At 31.8% G+C, this 16362-nt stretch overlaps 1 protein-coding gene across 1 annotated transcript in view; it reads left to right on the top strand.

The window, feature by feature from the left end:
* The window catches only part of mettl16 (methyltransferase 16, N6-methyladenosin), a 44138-nt gene extending 30429 nt beyond the window's left edge, over positions 1–13709 (top strand). Inside the window, exons 7-10 of the mRNA XM_051128594.1 lie at positions 909–978; positions 5668–5757; positions 11265–11438; positions 13063–13709. Of these exons, the coding sequence (XP_050984551.1) occupies positions 909–978; positions 5668–5757; positions 11265–11438; positions 13063–13569 (841 nt within the window). The 3' untranslated portion in view covers positions 13570–13709. The remainder of the gene's footprint in view (positions 1–908; positions 979–5667; positions 5758–11264; positions 11439–13062) is intronic.
* Positions 13710–16362: the final 2653 nt, after the last annotated feature.

Here is a 16362-nt window from a genome sequence, read left to right as displayed (position 1 = left end):
CAAATGTTAATAATAAAGTAACAGTACATCAAGATTTAAATTAATAAAAATTACATATAAAACACACACAATAATTTTATTATTTAATACAATTATACAATTATGTCATTAATTTAATTTGGTCTTTAATGCATAATAATCCAGCATGCATAACAAATATAAAGAAATTATATGTTCAGTAATGTCATTTGTATATAGTGTATATAATACCAGTTAATGATGTAAAAATTATATGGCATTAATATCAAATAATAATGGATTTTAACAAGAAATGTTACCATGAAAATAAAAGTTAACTTGACCTTCAACGCCACATTCTGCTCCCAAATCCTCATTAAAAATGTGTGCCTCTGTTCTCCACAATGAACAAATTTGTGTTTGTGTCTGGCTATATACCACAATCCAGTCTGTGAATAAAATCAAGTCTTGCCCTACATTTATTCACCGAATTTCCTGTTTGACTCATGAATGTGTCACATTACAGAGATAAAATGGGTTGTGAACATGTTTCATGCTGACCTTTAAGCTATTCCTCAGTGATTAAAAGCAAGATTCTGTCAATTAAGAAACCAAAAGAACCAGAAAATTAAGAGTTGAGCACCAATCAATTATGCATAAACCGTGTTATCCACCCACCCTCTGTGGGCACCGGCTGATGAAGCCTCATCTTTTTTTATAATGCTGGATATTCATTGATTTTTGTCTCTCGCGCAGCTTCAAAGCTCCTTGTCGAGGTGGGGTTTTTAATTAAACATCGAGCCTTGTATCTTAAAAATATAAAGAGTAGCCCAACTGACCGTTCCCACAGAGCGAACCCATATTCAACCCACGGCTCTATATCCTGCAGTTTATTTGATGTGCTCCCATGGATCAGGTGGTTTCACAAGCCCTTTTTTTCCTGTTTACAGGTGGTACAGTTGCATGCTGGGAAAGAAGTGTAGCCTGGCACCTTTGAAAGATGAGCTGCGAAAACAAGGGGTGAGTTTTGCCTCTCAGATCTTTATAGATAAATGAGTGGGCGTTTCCCTAAGACTCCAGGTTAATTGATCTTAATGAGTTTTACTAGCGTGGCCTAAAAACGTACCACGACAGGGAGCACTAATGGGGTAGATTTCATTAGTTCATTAGGCATCATTAGCTCCGGCGTCACCCCTCCACCCCTTCTCGATTACCTCCGCCTGTGTCTGTACAGTCAGGACACTGTGATATCTGTGAATGAAAGCCATTCGCCCTGCTCACAGGTTATTAGTCTGATGTCAGTCAGTCTGCTCGGCTCAGGTCTGATGTGTGGTTTGATTCATCTGAAGGTGTCAGCGTCCCGTCACCCCTCATTAGAGTCATTGTTCTCCTGGCTAACGTCCAGCAGACGGGGCCGCTTCCTCCTCTCACCAGTGTGGCTGTAATTAATATGCTAATGAGGTTGTTTCTCTCGTTCTCGTTCGCCCTCTCACTTTCCCCTTTCCTTTTTCTCTGCTTTTTATCTGTTGTTTGAATGCCCTCTGCCTACAAAGGTCAAACTCGAGACAAGGGTTTTTTTTTGTTTTTTGTTTTTTTTTTTTACACTGAAGACCAGTGGGATTTGATTTCACCCTATAGTTCACCCCTAACACCCACATATCTGTGTTAAAACACACTCCCCATTGTGTGAATGACAGGTAGATGTCTGTAATTCTCTGTTTTAAGCCTTTTGGGAGGGTCTGGTGTCAATTATACACTCATACAGTTTTTGGTTAAACATTACTTACAGTATCAGAAAAAGAAAAAAAATCTAATTCAAATCTTTTTTTTTTTTTTTTTTAATTAACAATGTAATCAATATTCTTTATTTTATTAAAGCCAAGTATGAATCTCATCAATGTTTTTAAGCATTTTACATTTATTCCAAAACAATAACTCATGGCACTAACAGTTTAAACTATATATTTTATTTGTGAACTTATGTTCACATGTATTTTACTTGTGAGCTATTCTTTATAATAGTTAACTTATAACAGTTTTGGATCATCAGTCATCAAAGCTTGGTAAATATTGGTCACAGACACAGAGATTTGCTTCACCAAATTTCACCAAGCTGATTAGTCACTAAAAACCTCCACAGATCATGTTTTCATGCCATTTTTAAAGAAATAGTTCACCCCAAAATTAAAAGTAGCCCATGATTTACTCACCCTGCAGGCATCCTATGTGTATATGACTTCCTCTTTTCAGACGAATCCAATTGGAGTTATATTAAAAATTATCCTGGCACTTCCAAACTCTATCATGGCAATAGGCAGTCCAAAACAAGTCCAATAAAGTGCATCCATCCAAAATAAAAAGTGCCTCATTCGGCTCCAGGGGTTGAATAAAGGCCTCCTGTCGATGCGAATCGATGCGTTTAGAAAATATTAATGGTTTAAACGTAGTGATCATTTTAATCTAGATTGCGCAAACTGTTGGACACAGAAGCTGCTCCGGGCAGATGATGTAGGATATCGGCGTTGCGCATGTGCCGCTCAATAGTGATGAATGCGAACGTGATGTGGAGAACCAAAACAAAACAACGGTCATGAATTAGAAGTACAAAATGAGGATTTGTGAAGAAAAATGTTGGAGGATTTCAGTATAAACCAAGAGGAGACCAAGTTTTTCCCTTGCTATAGTAAGGAAACTTAGCTTCTTTTGCTTCTGTAAACGAACGTTGGTTTTCACAAGAAACGCAGACGTCCTCCGTCATCCGTCCGGAGCTGCTTCCGTGTACAACAGTTTGTGCAAGCTAGATTAAAGTGATTACTACGTTTAAAATATGGATATTTTTCTTATAAAAATGCATTGATTCGTTACAGGAGGCCTTTTTTCACCCCGCTGAGACGCGTGAGGCACTTTTTATTATGAATGGATGCGCTTAATTGGACTTGTTTTGGACTGATGAAGAGAAACACCCACCTGGTGCCATGATAGAGTTTGGAGGTGCCAGGATTTTATTAATATAACTCAGATTGCTTTCGTGTGAAAGGAGGAAGTCATATATACCTAGGATGCCTGGAGGTTGAGTAAATAATGGGCTAGTTTTCATTTTTTGAATTAACTATCCCTTTAAGTCTTATTTTGTCATATCAGTGGTTAAATCTATGTGTGAGTTGCTTGCTTATTTTTTTTTTTTTAATGAGTCTTTCCCACTAACGGCATTATATTGATCATTCAGACTGATTCACGAACGTGGAATGTGCACGAACACAAGAGACTAGATTTATCGCATGAACCAATCACAGCCAAACATAACCAGTTATATCCAATCATATCGCGGTCGTGTGACTTTCCCCCATTCATTCTCAGTTACCCCCACCAAACTCACCGCACACTTTAGGGGGTCTGTTAAAACTCAGTGGGCTCAGAGGAGGCGAGAAAGACGAGGACTCCTGCTTTAACTTTACCTGCTGGTGCCACTGTTGGCCAGTTTTACTTTAGAAAAACAAGTGTTTTTTAATGCTTTTCAATGTTATATTTTGTAATATTTGCGTTGCTTATTTTTGTACTACAAATTTTGTACACTGCCTCCCTTGCCTCCTCAGAGAAAACACCCCTGTCTGTAACCTACTGTAATGTAAAAAATATCTTAATAAAATAATAATAATAATAATAATACAATTATATTTAAAATATAAATATTATATAATACATATTTAATCAAATTTATATAAATATTTTTGGGAGGACTGATATTCAAATTGAAATGTTATGTCTGATAAATAGCTAATATTAAATTTCTATACTATTTTATGTAAATAAATAATTGTAGTTTTTATTTTTAAATGTCACCAGTAAATGTAGCTATTACAACTCTATACAGTATGAAAAGTGATATTAATTTTGGTATTTGCACATTTAAATTACATTGAAATGAATGGGTTTTTAAAGATTTTTTTAAGTGAGCATTAAAACATGGCAAGTTAATCTAAATATGAAAATGTGAAATGATTATGAACAATTAAACATCCAATATCCTAATAGTGATAGATTAAAAGAACTGTAACATCACCAGATAACTGATGAGATAACGGTTTAGTGTGCAACCCTAACTGACCCTTCACAAACAGCTTGATTGACAGGCGATCTGACCAATCATAATGGTGAATCTGCCATATCTGCCATTGTCCAACAAACATATCAGACAGGAGAGTAGATTAACTTCTGTGGACATCTTTCCAGTTTTAAATAAAATATGTTCTGATGTTCATTCATGTTTATTTTGTGCTTTAAGTAAATAAGAAAAGATGATCTGTTCATGTATCGATATAATAAAAAGGCAATACAGTAATCTGTCACGACACATTAAAGAGCTAAAAAATTGTATTTATTGTTTGAATTTCTTTAAAAAAAAATTACATTTCAAACATTTCGAAGTTGAGACTTTGTTTCATACCTAAGTAACCTGTTCTGTCTTGTCTGTCAGCGCGTTGTCAGTTTCCTCTTTGCTCCACAATGTATTTTTCACCACGTAAGAACGTGTAGTGTGGAAGCGTCATTGTTTGTCAGACACAGCAACAGTAACTAAGGAGGGCGGATCTTTGCAAAGGGTCAATTGTAAAGAACAATTGTAGACATATATCATGGTAGTATTTGTTGTACTGAATTATACCTGTTGTTTTTAATTGATTAATTAATTGCTAATAAAGATTAAAAATTTTTTTTAAATTCTTTGTGTCTGGACAAAAAGTATTATAGAAATGACAGTGAGGTCATTTTGCTTTAAGAGGGTCATCGGATGCAAACTTCACTTTTTCATGTTGTTTGAACATTAATGTGTGTTGGCAGTGTATGTACAAATCTACCCTGTGATAGTAAAAATCCATGCAGTGGTTTTTAGTTAATCAGTAAAAATAATATCTCCTTTTTCAAATCGAGCCATTCTCAGATGCCTGTCGTTGTTGCGTCACACCAACAGAGGCCGCTCCCACGATAGTTGATTGACGTGAGCTCTTACCTCAGATCAGGTATAACAGTCTGACCTCCATTGTTTTGATGCCGGAGCAGGGATGTAAATTAGACAAGAATATCTTGGATTGAGCGATTGAGGTGTTGTGTTGCTGGATGTAATAATGAACATAGTGGTCGTCATTTACTCTCGACATCTGAGCCGCTGAAGAAGCAGTGGGTTACATTTGTTTGTGAAGGGAATGTGCCTCCCGATCTACATAAATGTGTCTATGTTTGCGCGAATCATTCGTGATCCAGATTATTAACGCAAGTCGCGTCTGGTGTGAACGCACCGTCAGAGCAACAGAGAGAAGAGAGGGGTGTGGTGAGCAGAGCTCATTTGCATTTAAAGGAACAGCTCCTCAGAATGGGATGATTTTTGCAGATCTTATTTTGACAAGGTAAAAAGGGTGTTGTTTTACACAACCATTGAGAGTTTTTAACCAAAGTATATTATAGACTTTTCATTAAGACCCTAAAGAATCATATCAACTTGTGGAAAATGGCCATCCAGTGACCCCTTTAAAGTAATGCGAACTTTGGAGGGAAATGTGCTTCGTTGTCATGAAAATGTCACAATGCAGTCCTACAGGCAACAAAATATGATTTTAATGTAAGTCTTTTCTTGACAGTTTTTGTAAGAATCACTGCCCATTTTGTGTTTAAATCAACAATAATAAGATCCTCTCATCATCTTTTCTTCTTTCACAGGTGTCCAAAGTAACACACACAGAGTTCTGTCAAGGTCGGACTATGCGCTGGGCCCTGGCTTGGAGTTTCTACGATGACGTCCCAGTGCCTGTAAGCTCTGAACATTTCCTGCATTAGTTTACATTCAGTAGAGAGCGTGTGCCTCAATTCAGAGTCAGCCAGTCCTCACATAACCCATGCACCCAGTCTGTTTGATGCGTTTGCATGTGAGAAAGCAACACCTGCTGAATATTCACTGGGCTTAGCCCTCTTTTTAATAATGCATCTTCAGCCCATTCCATCAGATACACTTGACCTGCTTCCTAAGACACAGCGCAGCTCCTTCTTAGCAACAGTTGCCCAGACAGAGTGACCGTGCCATATAGTCACGCACTTCAGAAGGGCTATAAAAGGGAAAAAGAGGTAGAGGGAATAAAAAAGGGGCCGGCAGGGTGATTTGTTATGGTCTTTCAGAAGAATTCCCCAAGTCCCAGATGCCTTTTTCCTCACAGGCACTTGAGCAGAAAGATTGGCCTACATATCTGTCTGCGAGCCGCTCCACCCTCAGCCAGATCTCTGAAGCAGTACGGACACGTCTAGATCTGGATGGCACCCGCATCCACTCTTTCCCTATTCAGTTTTTCCACTTCCTGTGTCCATTCTTCTTCTCCGAAGCCAGCTGAGCCCCATTAGCAGAGCGCACAGAAGCCAGATCAATCTCTTTGACAGTTAGATCTTCAATCCAGACGTGAAATGTATTGCACGAGAGGTAGGGGGTACGGCGAAGACTCTGACAAAAAAGGTAGGGTTTGAAAAGGACCCTGCTGTGCTGAAAGCGTGCCCAGGATATGAGGCTGTTGAAGCAGTGGATTTACAGTGGGGAGGGCGGAGGCTGAGGGGTCAAAGGTCACGAGGCAGGAAGCAGCACTAAAGCGGGACAGAATGAGGCCGGTTGTCAGCATCCGTGGATCACTGTGGAAATCATCTGCTTGTGTTCAATAATTGAATAATGACCTTTCAGCTCGGTCTCGGCGCTGTTGAAATCCCAAGGCTCTTTTTTTTGCACGTTTAAGAGCGAAGCTACTCCAGACACATCAAGAGGCTCGGTGTTGAGAGCGGAAGCCATTTTACGCAGGATCTACTCAACCTGCTTAGAGCAAATGTGTGGTGGATAAATAATGGACTGAGTGGAGGGGGTTATAATTCACGGTGAAGAGGGGATAAAAGCAGTGCATCGCTCTGATTAAGACTGATAGAAATTAATTAAGAGGGAGCGTGTGGATCGATGCGTGTGTCCGGCGGTTTTCATCCATTATGTGCTCATCACAAATGGGTGGAGATGCTCTGAGCCATGTTTTTGCACTTTTGGACAATGCGTAAAATACCATGCTTAATGCATCTGAGAATAAACGCTGTAGATGCTGCTGGTCTGATTATATTTAGATTCATAACAGAGAATTGCTGCGGCTACAGGGTTATTTAATTGTGTAGTTCTGCTTTTGTTCGTAGATTTTGCTTGCTGGGATGAGATTTTGTCATGTTTAGCAGAGATTGACAACAGAAAATCAGTCAGAAAATGTCGCCCCCTTGTGTTGGAGAAGGATGCTGGACTGCATGGGGAACCGCCTTAATGGTAGTATTAAAATCGGGCATGAAATCAGCTACAGACAGAAAAGAGAGAAAACCTGTTTTCTGCCATTCAAGATGATAAGAATACTAATAATAATAAATATAAATTATTACATTTAATAATTCTATTTTATTATTATTAAAATGTTTCAAATTATTTTATTTAAATTCAAATAAAATGTAACCAATGGAAATAAATTTAACCAAAGAAATATGACTATTGTAGTAATATGTCTGTACTGTAAAATAAAAAATGGTATTTATTAAGAATAATGGTAATAATCATTATTTATTTATTATTATTATTATTATTATTATTATTATTATTAAATAAATTTAATGTAGTTTAAATTCTAAAAATGACATCAGTTATAAGTGTATAATAATAGTAACTACAATTATTATTATTATTAATTACATTTAATAATTATTATATTTTATTATTAATCAGATAGTTTTATTTTATTATTTTAATTCAGATACAATTCTGAAAAGAATTTGAACCAACCAAAGAAATCTAAATAAATTGGATTTATATTTACATTAAAAAAAAACCAATAAGAAATAAATCAGTTGTCTGGTAAAAAGGGTATATAATAATTAATAATAATAATAATAATAATAATAATAATAATAATAATAGTAATAGTTACTATTAATTATTACATTTAATCACTGTATTTTATTATTCAGATTTTTTTATTTTATTTAAATCCAAATAAAATTTATAAAACAAAAAAACTGAACCAATCAAAGATATATACTTCTACTGCAATAATATCTTTGTACAGTAAAATTAAAACAAAATTTAAATAATAGTAATAATCATTATTTATTATTATTAATAAACAGAATTTAGTATTTAAATTCTAAAAACTAAATCAATAAAAAAAAAAAAATAAATCGGTTGTCCTATAAAACAATGAAATAATAATAATAATAATAATTGATATGTACTGTTATTATTATTATTTTTTTATTTTATTTAAATTCAAATGAAATTATAAAAAGGAAATTGGACCAATCAAATAAATATATTACTAATGTAATATATTTGTACTCTAAAAAAATATATATAATAATAATTATTATTATTATTATTATTATTATTATTCATAATAATAATAAATAGAATTTAGTATTTAAATTTTAAAATATGAATCAATTGTCTTACAAAACAAGTACATCATAATAATAATAATAATTATTATTATTATTTTTTTATTCATTACATTTAATAATTATTATTATTCAGATTTTTAATTTTATTATTTAAATTAATTTTCAAATTAAAATAAAATATAAAAAATAAATTGAACGAACCAAAGAAATATATTACAACTACTACTAATAATCATTATTTATAATCATTATTAATAATAATAAATACATTGCATTTACTATTTTAATTTAAAAAAATAAATGAATAACAATTAAATCAATTAAATCAATTCAAGAATTGTAAAAAAAAAAAAAAAGAAAGAAAGAAAAAGTAAATAATAATAATAATTTTAATTTTCATAATAGCTTTAATAATAAAGTTTCTCATTTGTTGACAACAGATTTACAATTATTATTATTACTTCCCTACTCTTGGGAAGATTTAGCTTGTGTAGTGCTGTCAGAAGCTATGCACACATGAAATGAAGTATCTTGTCTTGTATATGAAAAAGCAGCAATTTTTTCTTTGTATTATGCAATTAATGAGAGTCATTACTCATTTAGGAAAATACGAATATACATATAAATACAAAAAATTGTACGACACCATATCCAACTCCGACTCCAGTTACGACTCCAGTATTTCAGAAAGCAGAATTAATGCATTAAACAAATTAATTAATATTTAATATCTTAATTAACTTCGACACTTTTTCTACCTTAAAGTTTTTTAATACTATAGGGTTTGCTTGTGTCCTCTGACAATGACAGTGACCCTGTGTGAAAGCATCATTTAAGCGGCGTCTGCTGAGACATGACAAATTTGACAAATGTCAGAACCAGCAACTTCGGCACAGGGAGTTATTCTGACTGTCCCTAAATCCAATTTGCTTAATGTACTTAACATTATATAAAGTAGATGTATGGTCTAGTGTGTGCTAAATGTGTTGCTTATTCTGACAGGACAGAAGCAGTGGGGCGTTGAGCGGAGTAAGATCCTGTGATGGATGCCAGATTAGCTGTGTGCTTTGTCTTGTATTATGATGATCGGTCACCAAAGACCACAACACAGTTAGGAATACATACGAGAGATGTGTGTCACTGATGGAGTACATGATGGGTGTGGTGTGTTTTTCAGTGCTAAGGGGGTCAATCGGTTGGCTTGTGATGAGTCATGTTGTCCGTTTATCTGCTCAAACAACAGATGCTCTGTTAGAGAGAGGAGCAGAGAGGCATGTGACTGAAGCAATGCTGGAAAAATCAAATAGGCTGAGACTGCTGTGTCTCAGTAGGACATGATTCAGTGTTTACATTACATCATGAATGACTCTAAGTACAAGATCATACTCGTACGACACTGAGCTGTTCAGCTCTTCACACTCATTATTAGTTTCTATGGCAACACTCAATGACAAAATGAATCCTTGGGCAGTTTTGCTGTTGACACTTATTCACCACATTCGTTCATGGATTTATTCTTTAGCAAAATATGAAAATAAAAATGCTGTGGTAATGGTAACACTCATATTAAAATGGCAAATGAAGCGGAAATATTTATAGAGACTGGAACCCAGCTATCCTTAATGTGGAAGCCAGTTTGCTTTATTTTTACGGAATATTTGATCGATTTCAGAACTATATGAAACAATGTTACTTTAGTATTTATTTATATACTATTAATTGTTAACATTTTGAATGAACTTTTTATATTTTAGCTTGCATTTTAATTTAGAATTTTTGAATTTAATTACACTATTTTAAATAATATTTAAATGTCATTTTTAAAAACATTTTTTGTAACAACATTAATTGTTACTTTATTATTTTAGGTTATGCATATTATTATTATTATTATTGAATGATTAAATAAAAAAGAATTATTGTAATGTTAGTTAATAATAATAAAATAATTAGCTTGCATTTTAATTTAGATATTTTTGAATTTAATTACACTATTTTAAATAATATTTAAATGTAATTTTTAAAAACATATTTGTAATTTTTTGCCTTTGTCACTTTTTTTTTTTTTTTTAGATCATTTTAGTAATTCAGCGTAGACTTATTTTAATTAGCCAAGGCACCATTTCTATTTTTTTCCATTTAATTGTAAACTTTATTTGATAAACGTGAGCGCATTGAACTCAGTGAAGGCCAAGGTAAACTTTGTGTTTTGCTGCCCTCTGTTGGCCACCTTTACTAAAAGACATTAAGTGTAGTGCACCTAAAAATGAAAATTCTGTCATTAATTACGAACCCTTGTGTCATTTCAAACCTGTAAGACCTTTGTTCATCTTCGGGACACTGAAACGTTCCCATGCCCAGAAAGGTAGAGAATAATTTTTCATTATTTTTGTTTTTTTCACACACTAAATGTATTCCCATAGCGCCATAACATTGAACCACTGATGACACATGGATTATTTTAACGATGTCCTTACTACCTTTCTGGGCCTTGAACGTGTCAGTTGCGTTGCTGTGTATGCAGGGTCAGAAAGCTCTCAAATTTATCAGAAATATCTTATTTTGTGGTGTGAAGATGAACAGAGGTCTTACAGGTTTGGAATGATGCGAATGTGAGTAATTAATGACAGAATTTTCATTTTTGGGTCAACTTTCCCTTTAAGAACTCCCGATCTCCTTGTTTTGTAACAAGTGTCCCTCATTGACATTGGTAGGTGAGGTTGCAGCTGTTCTTTGACACTTTATCTTTACAAGTAAAATGACACTTTATCTTTATTTCTAAATTTTGCAGATGACTTCTATGTGAAGTGACATGTGAAAACTGAAGTTAATTAACAAAAACTTATTTCCTTCTAAATCTCTCTCAGTCTCCTCCCTGTAAGAAGCGTAAGCTGGAGAAAGCCCGTAAGCCTCTCACCTTCACTGTACTGAAGCCCACCGTGGCAGAGCTCCAGACACAGGTGCCCAGCATTGGCTGCACCGACACCAGCCCCACAGAGTGTGTGTCCGCCTGGCTGGAGAAAATCCTCACAGACCTGAAGGTAAACAGAATGAGGAAAATAAATAGGATTTATTTTCAGATACTGATGTTTCCAATTACTTTATCAGAGATAGGTTGTAAGTTAAATACAAAAAAAGATAATAATAATAATAATTATAATAAATAATAATAATAAATTGTTATTATTACTTTATTTAATCATTATTATTATTAACTAACATTAATAATAATAATAATAATAATAATAATAATAATAATAATAGTAATAGTAATAATATTAATAGGAATATTAATATTATAATAATATAAAAACCATTATAACAACCGTAATTGTTACTTTATTATTTTAGGTTATGCATATTATTATTTTTATTATTATTATTGAATAATTAAGTAAAAAATAATTATTTTTTTAATGTTAATAATAATAATAATTAAATAATAATAATAATTTATAATTAAAAATAAAAACTGAATAATAAATAGTTAAATAATCATAAATTGTTGTTATTATTACTTTATTTAATATTAGTAATAAATACTACTACTGATAGTAAATAATAATAATGAGAATTGTTATTACTTTATTTTATAGTTATTAACTAGCATTAATCATATTATTTCTATTATTATTATTATTATTATTATTATTGAATAATTAACTAAAAATAATTATTTGCATGTTAATAATAATAAAATTTAATAATAAATAGTTATAAAATTTAATAATAATATAAAATTTAATAATAAAAATAATAAACTTTATTTAATAAGAGTAATAATTAAATACTACTACTACTACTACTACTACTACTACTAATAATAATACAAATAATATTGTAATAATAAATAGTTAATAATAATAATAATTTAATAATAAATGGTTAAATCATAATAAATATTACTTTGTTATTATTAACTAGCATTAATCATTATTTTTATTATTGTTGTTGTTGAATAATTAACTAAATAAAAATAATTATCTTAATGTTAGTTAATAATTATAATTTAACAATAATTACTACATAATTAAATAATTGTTACTTTATTTAATAATAGTAATAAATAAATACTACTACTAATACTAATAATAATAAATACTTAATAATAATGATAATTATTAATTTATTTAATAATAATAATGAAACACTGCTACTACTACTACTACTACTACTAATAGTATAATAAATAGATAATATTTATAATAATAATAATTATTAACTAACAATAATAATAGTAATAATAATGGATGTTGTTATTATGATAACAATAATAATAATAATAATAATAATAATAATAATATTAATGATAATAACAACAGTAATTGTTACTATTGTTATTTTAGGTTATTTATTATTATTATTATTATTAAATAATTTGCATAATTAATCACATTAATAATTATATAATTATAATAACAGTAATTGTTGCTATTATTAAATAAGTAAATACTAATAATAATAATTATTGTTTTTATTTTATCATTATTAATAATAATAATAATAATAATACATTTATGTTATTATTAGTGGTATTGTTGTTGCTGTTATTGATATTATTTAATGTTATTTAGCAGACACTCTGTTCCAAAGTGATTTTACTATAGGTTTAATATAGGGACAGTGGCTGATACAAATGTTCAACATGAAACTTCTCATCTTCAGGTGCTTCATAAGCGGGTTCCTTGTGGAGAAGCGGAGCTCAGCCTCTTCCTGACAGCAGTGGAGAACACCTGGATCCACGCACGGCAGAAGAGACGGGAACAGGGACGACATCTCCGAGAGCTCCCTAGAGCACAGCCGACCTCCACCTGCAGCACAGATGCATCTGCTCCATCTGTCCCCGTCACAGACGCTTTAACACCAGCACCAGAGGAGCCCACAGCAGAGGGCAGCAACGGGGCGAAAAGTGACGAGCAGCAAGACCCAGAGAAAGGTGCCGACGTCCCGATGGAGTCCTCCACCGAACCAAAGGAGGCGGCTGTTGGTGGCCCTCAAAACCCAGAGACGGTACAGCACTTTCTCTTCAAGTGCCTGGTGAACGTGAAGGAGGAAGAGAACGATGTGGTGGTGGAGATGCATTGGGTGGAAGGGCAGAGTAAAGATCTGATGAACCAGCTCTGCACTTGTTTGAAGAACTCCCTCTTTCGACAGGTAGCCAAACCTACCTAACACTGTTCTCCCCACCTTACAACACAGATTCAACACATAACAACTGGTAAAGCTGCACATTAATCAAAACGCCACAGTGACATTTGTTTTATTAGCCACTGATCGATGTTGTGATCAGAACTTTTATTACGTTTCTAATAAAATATTTTAAATAATTTTGTTGTTAGTGTTTTTGTCACTTTTGTTAAATGCACACTAATTCATTTATTTTATTTAGGTTCTTATTTATTTTAGAGATATTTATATTTTTATTTGATTTACATTTTTAATTGTCAATTATATATTATTTAAGATTATGCTTATTATTATCATTATTAAATAAAATAAAAAATACAATATTTTTATTTTATGATAGTTAAAAAAGTTAAATATAATAATAATAATAATAATAATAATAACAACAATAATGTATAGTTATTATTGTATTTAATAAGTATTATTAACTAACATTAATAATAATAATCTTTCCTGATGATAACAGCCATTATTGTTATTATTATTAACATAAATAATTACTTTTAATTATTATTATTAATAATAATAATAATAATAATAATATGATGATGATGATGACTTTGTTCTCATTTATTTTAGAGATATTTATATTTTTATTTACATTTTTAATTGTAGATTTTAACTGATTATTATTATTCTTATTAAATAATAACAAAATAGTTATTTTATGTTTGATAATATTTAAATAATGACAATCATAATAATAAATTGTTATAATACTAATAATAAATGTCGTCTAATTATTACCATTATTAATAATAATAATAATAATAATATTATTATTATAATCTTTCCTGATAGTAACAGCCATTATTATTATGTAAATAATAATATGATGATTATTATTAAATAATAAAATAAAAATTATTTTGTTAATAATAATGACAATAATAATAAATAGTTAAATACTGTAATAATAAATGTTATTTAAAACTGTTATTTAATAACATTAATAATAATAATCTATTCTGATAACAGCCATTATTATATTCATAATAATATGATTGATTATTACATAATAAAATAAATGTATTATTGACATTTTTATTTAATTATTCTGTTAATAATAATTATTAATGGGAATAATAATAAATAGTTAACTATAATAATAATAATAATAATAATATAGTTATGTTAATTATTATTGTTAACTAAGATTAATAATAATAATAGTCTATTAGTCTGATAGTCTATTCTGACAATAACATTATTAATTTTAACATTAATAATACTAATATCAATATTAATAATAACAAGAAGAGGTGAATTTTCACATTATACTGATTTTAAAGTTATATTAATGGATCCGCTTTTTAGATTTTTTACTTTACAAAATTGTAAATTGCATTGGAAATTGTAAATCTTTGGATTAGATTTATTCGGGAAAAAAACATTTCTCAGATGTTTTATAAAATTTCTCATGCATATAATAGATATTATGAGATCAAAATGTGTGCTAAAATGAAACATACGTGGATGAATTGTTTACAGTGAGATCTGTAATATGCATTTAGAAAAAAGGTGAATTTTTATTTGACTTTAAAGATGCATAAAGGGATCCCCGATTTTTTTTAAATGCATTTTTCAACTATTCTTTTGTTAATTAATAGTTACTTTTGATGCTGCAATTAACTAACCCAAACCAGGTTTACCTAAAAGGCAATAGCTTCTTGCATTTACAAATGCTGGACAAAGATTGTCCCCATATATTCCTAGACATAAAATATCTGGAAAGCCAAATAACCCAATAATAGGTTGTCTTCCTTTGCATTTCCTGTCTCTGGAATGCTTTTTGGTCATTTCACAGGAAGTCTGAGTTAGTATAAACGTCCTGAGAGAAGCAGGCCCTCATAACAGGAAGCGGCAGCAGTCACTGAGAGGACCACGAGCAGATAACGTGCGCCGGGACTCACGTGAAGCTTTCCCAGGGTAAACAAGCTCCTACTCTAATTGCCCCGGGAGCAGCTTCTTAAGTTGAACCAGGAGTTTATTCACTGTTTCCGTGCATGTGAGAGTCATATGAAAGTCTAAGGGTAGAGCAGGTTTAGGAGTGTTTGTTTACCCTTTGCTTTGACCTTCTCAAACGATTAAAAGGAAATGAAGAATGACTTGACATGTGCATAGCAGCCCAACCACAAAGCAACAGGATTTTGGGTTCTCATGGAAGGCTGTTTCTTCTATCAGAGAGACAGTCCTATTTGGGTAAAATCAGATATCTGTAATAGCAGCTTAAAAAGCCAGTTGCAGAAAAAGTTCAGAAACAGAGGCGAAAGGGCTTAGAAATGTGTTACTACATTTTTTCGCCCATTTCTGGAAATGTCAAAATTAACCTTTTGGGATTACCCTTCTTCTTTGAACACTTTTTGCAATATATAATCAATTAATGCATTGCAATGTTAAACATTTTGTCTCCTCTCTGTCACCAGACCCTTTTCTCCATCTCTTCTGCTCGCTCCTTTTCTTTAAGACTCCCTACTGTCCTGCAGTACACTGCCTCACCGGTTACCATGGATACAGTCACATGACTCAACCTTTATTCAGTCAGCGCATGTATCATGGCAGCGAAGAAAAAGATTCTGTGGTACTTTAATAGGATCTCGGGTGAAATAGGGCAGCGGAGTGAACTGGTGTTTACTGCTCAAAATTAGGGTTTACTGCCATATATGGCCATTTATGGCATAAATGTACTTATATTTCTATACTGCAAAAGTTGCAAATCGCTTGTCACAGAAAATAGTTCATTTTTATGAATTAGTGTAAATATGTAGTAGTGTAAGA

Source organism: Labeo rohita, chromosome 15 (assembly GCF_022985175.1).
Source record: "Labeo rohita strain BAU-BD-2019 chromosome 15, IGBB_LRoh.1.0, whole genome shotgun sequence".
Classification (NCBI taxonomy): domain Eukaryota; kingdom Metazoa; phylum Chordata; class Actinopteri; order Cypriniformes; family Cyprinidae; genus Labeo; species Labeo rohita.
This window is presented reverse-complemented; position numbering and strand designations above follow the sequence as displayed.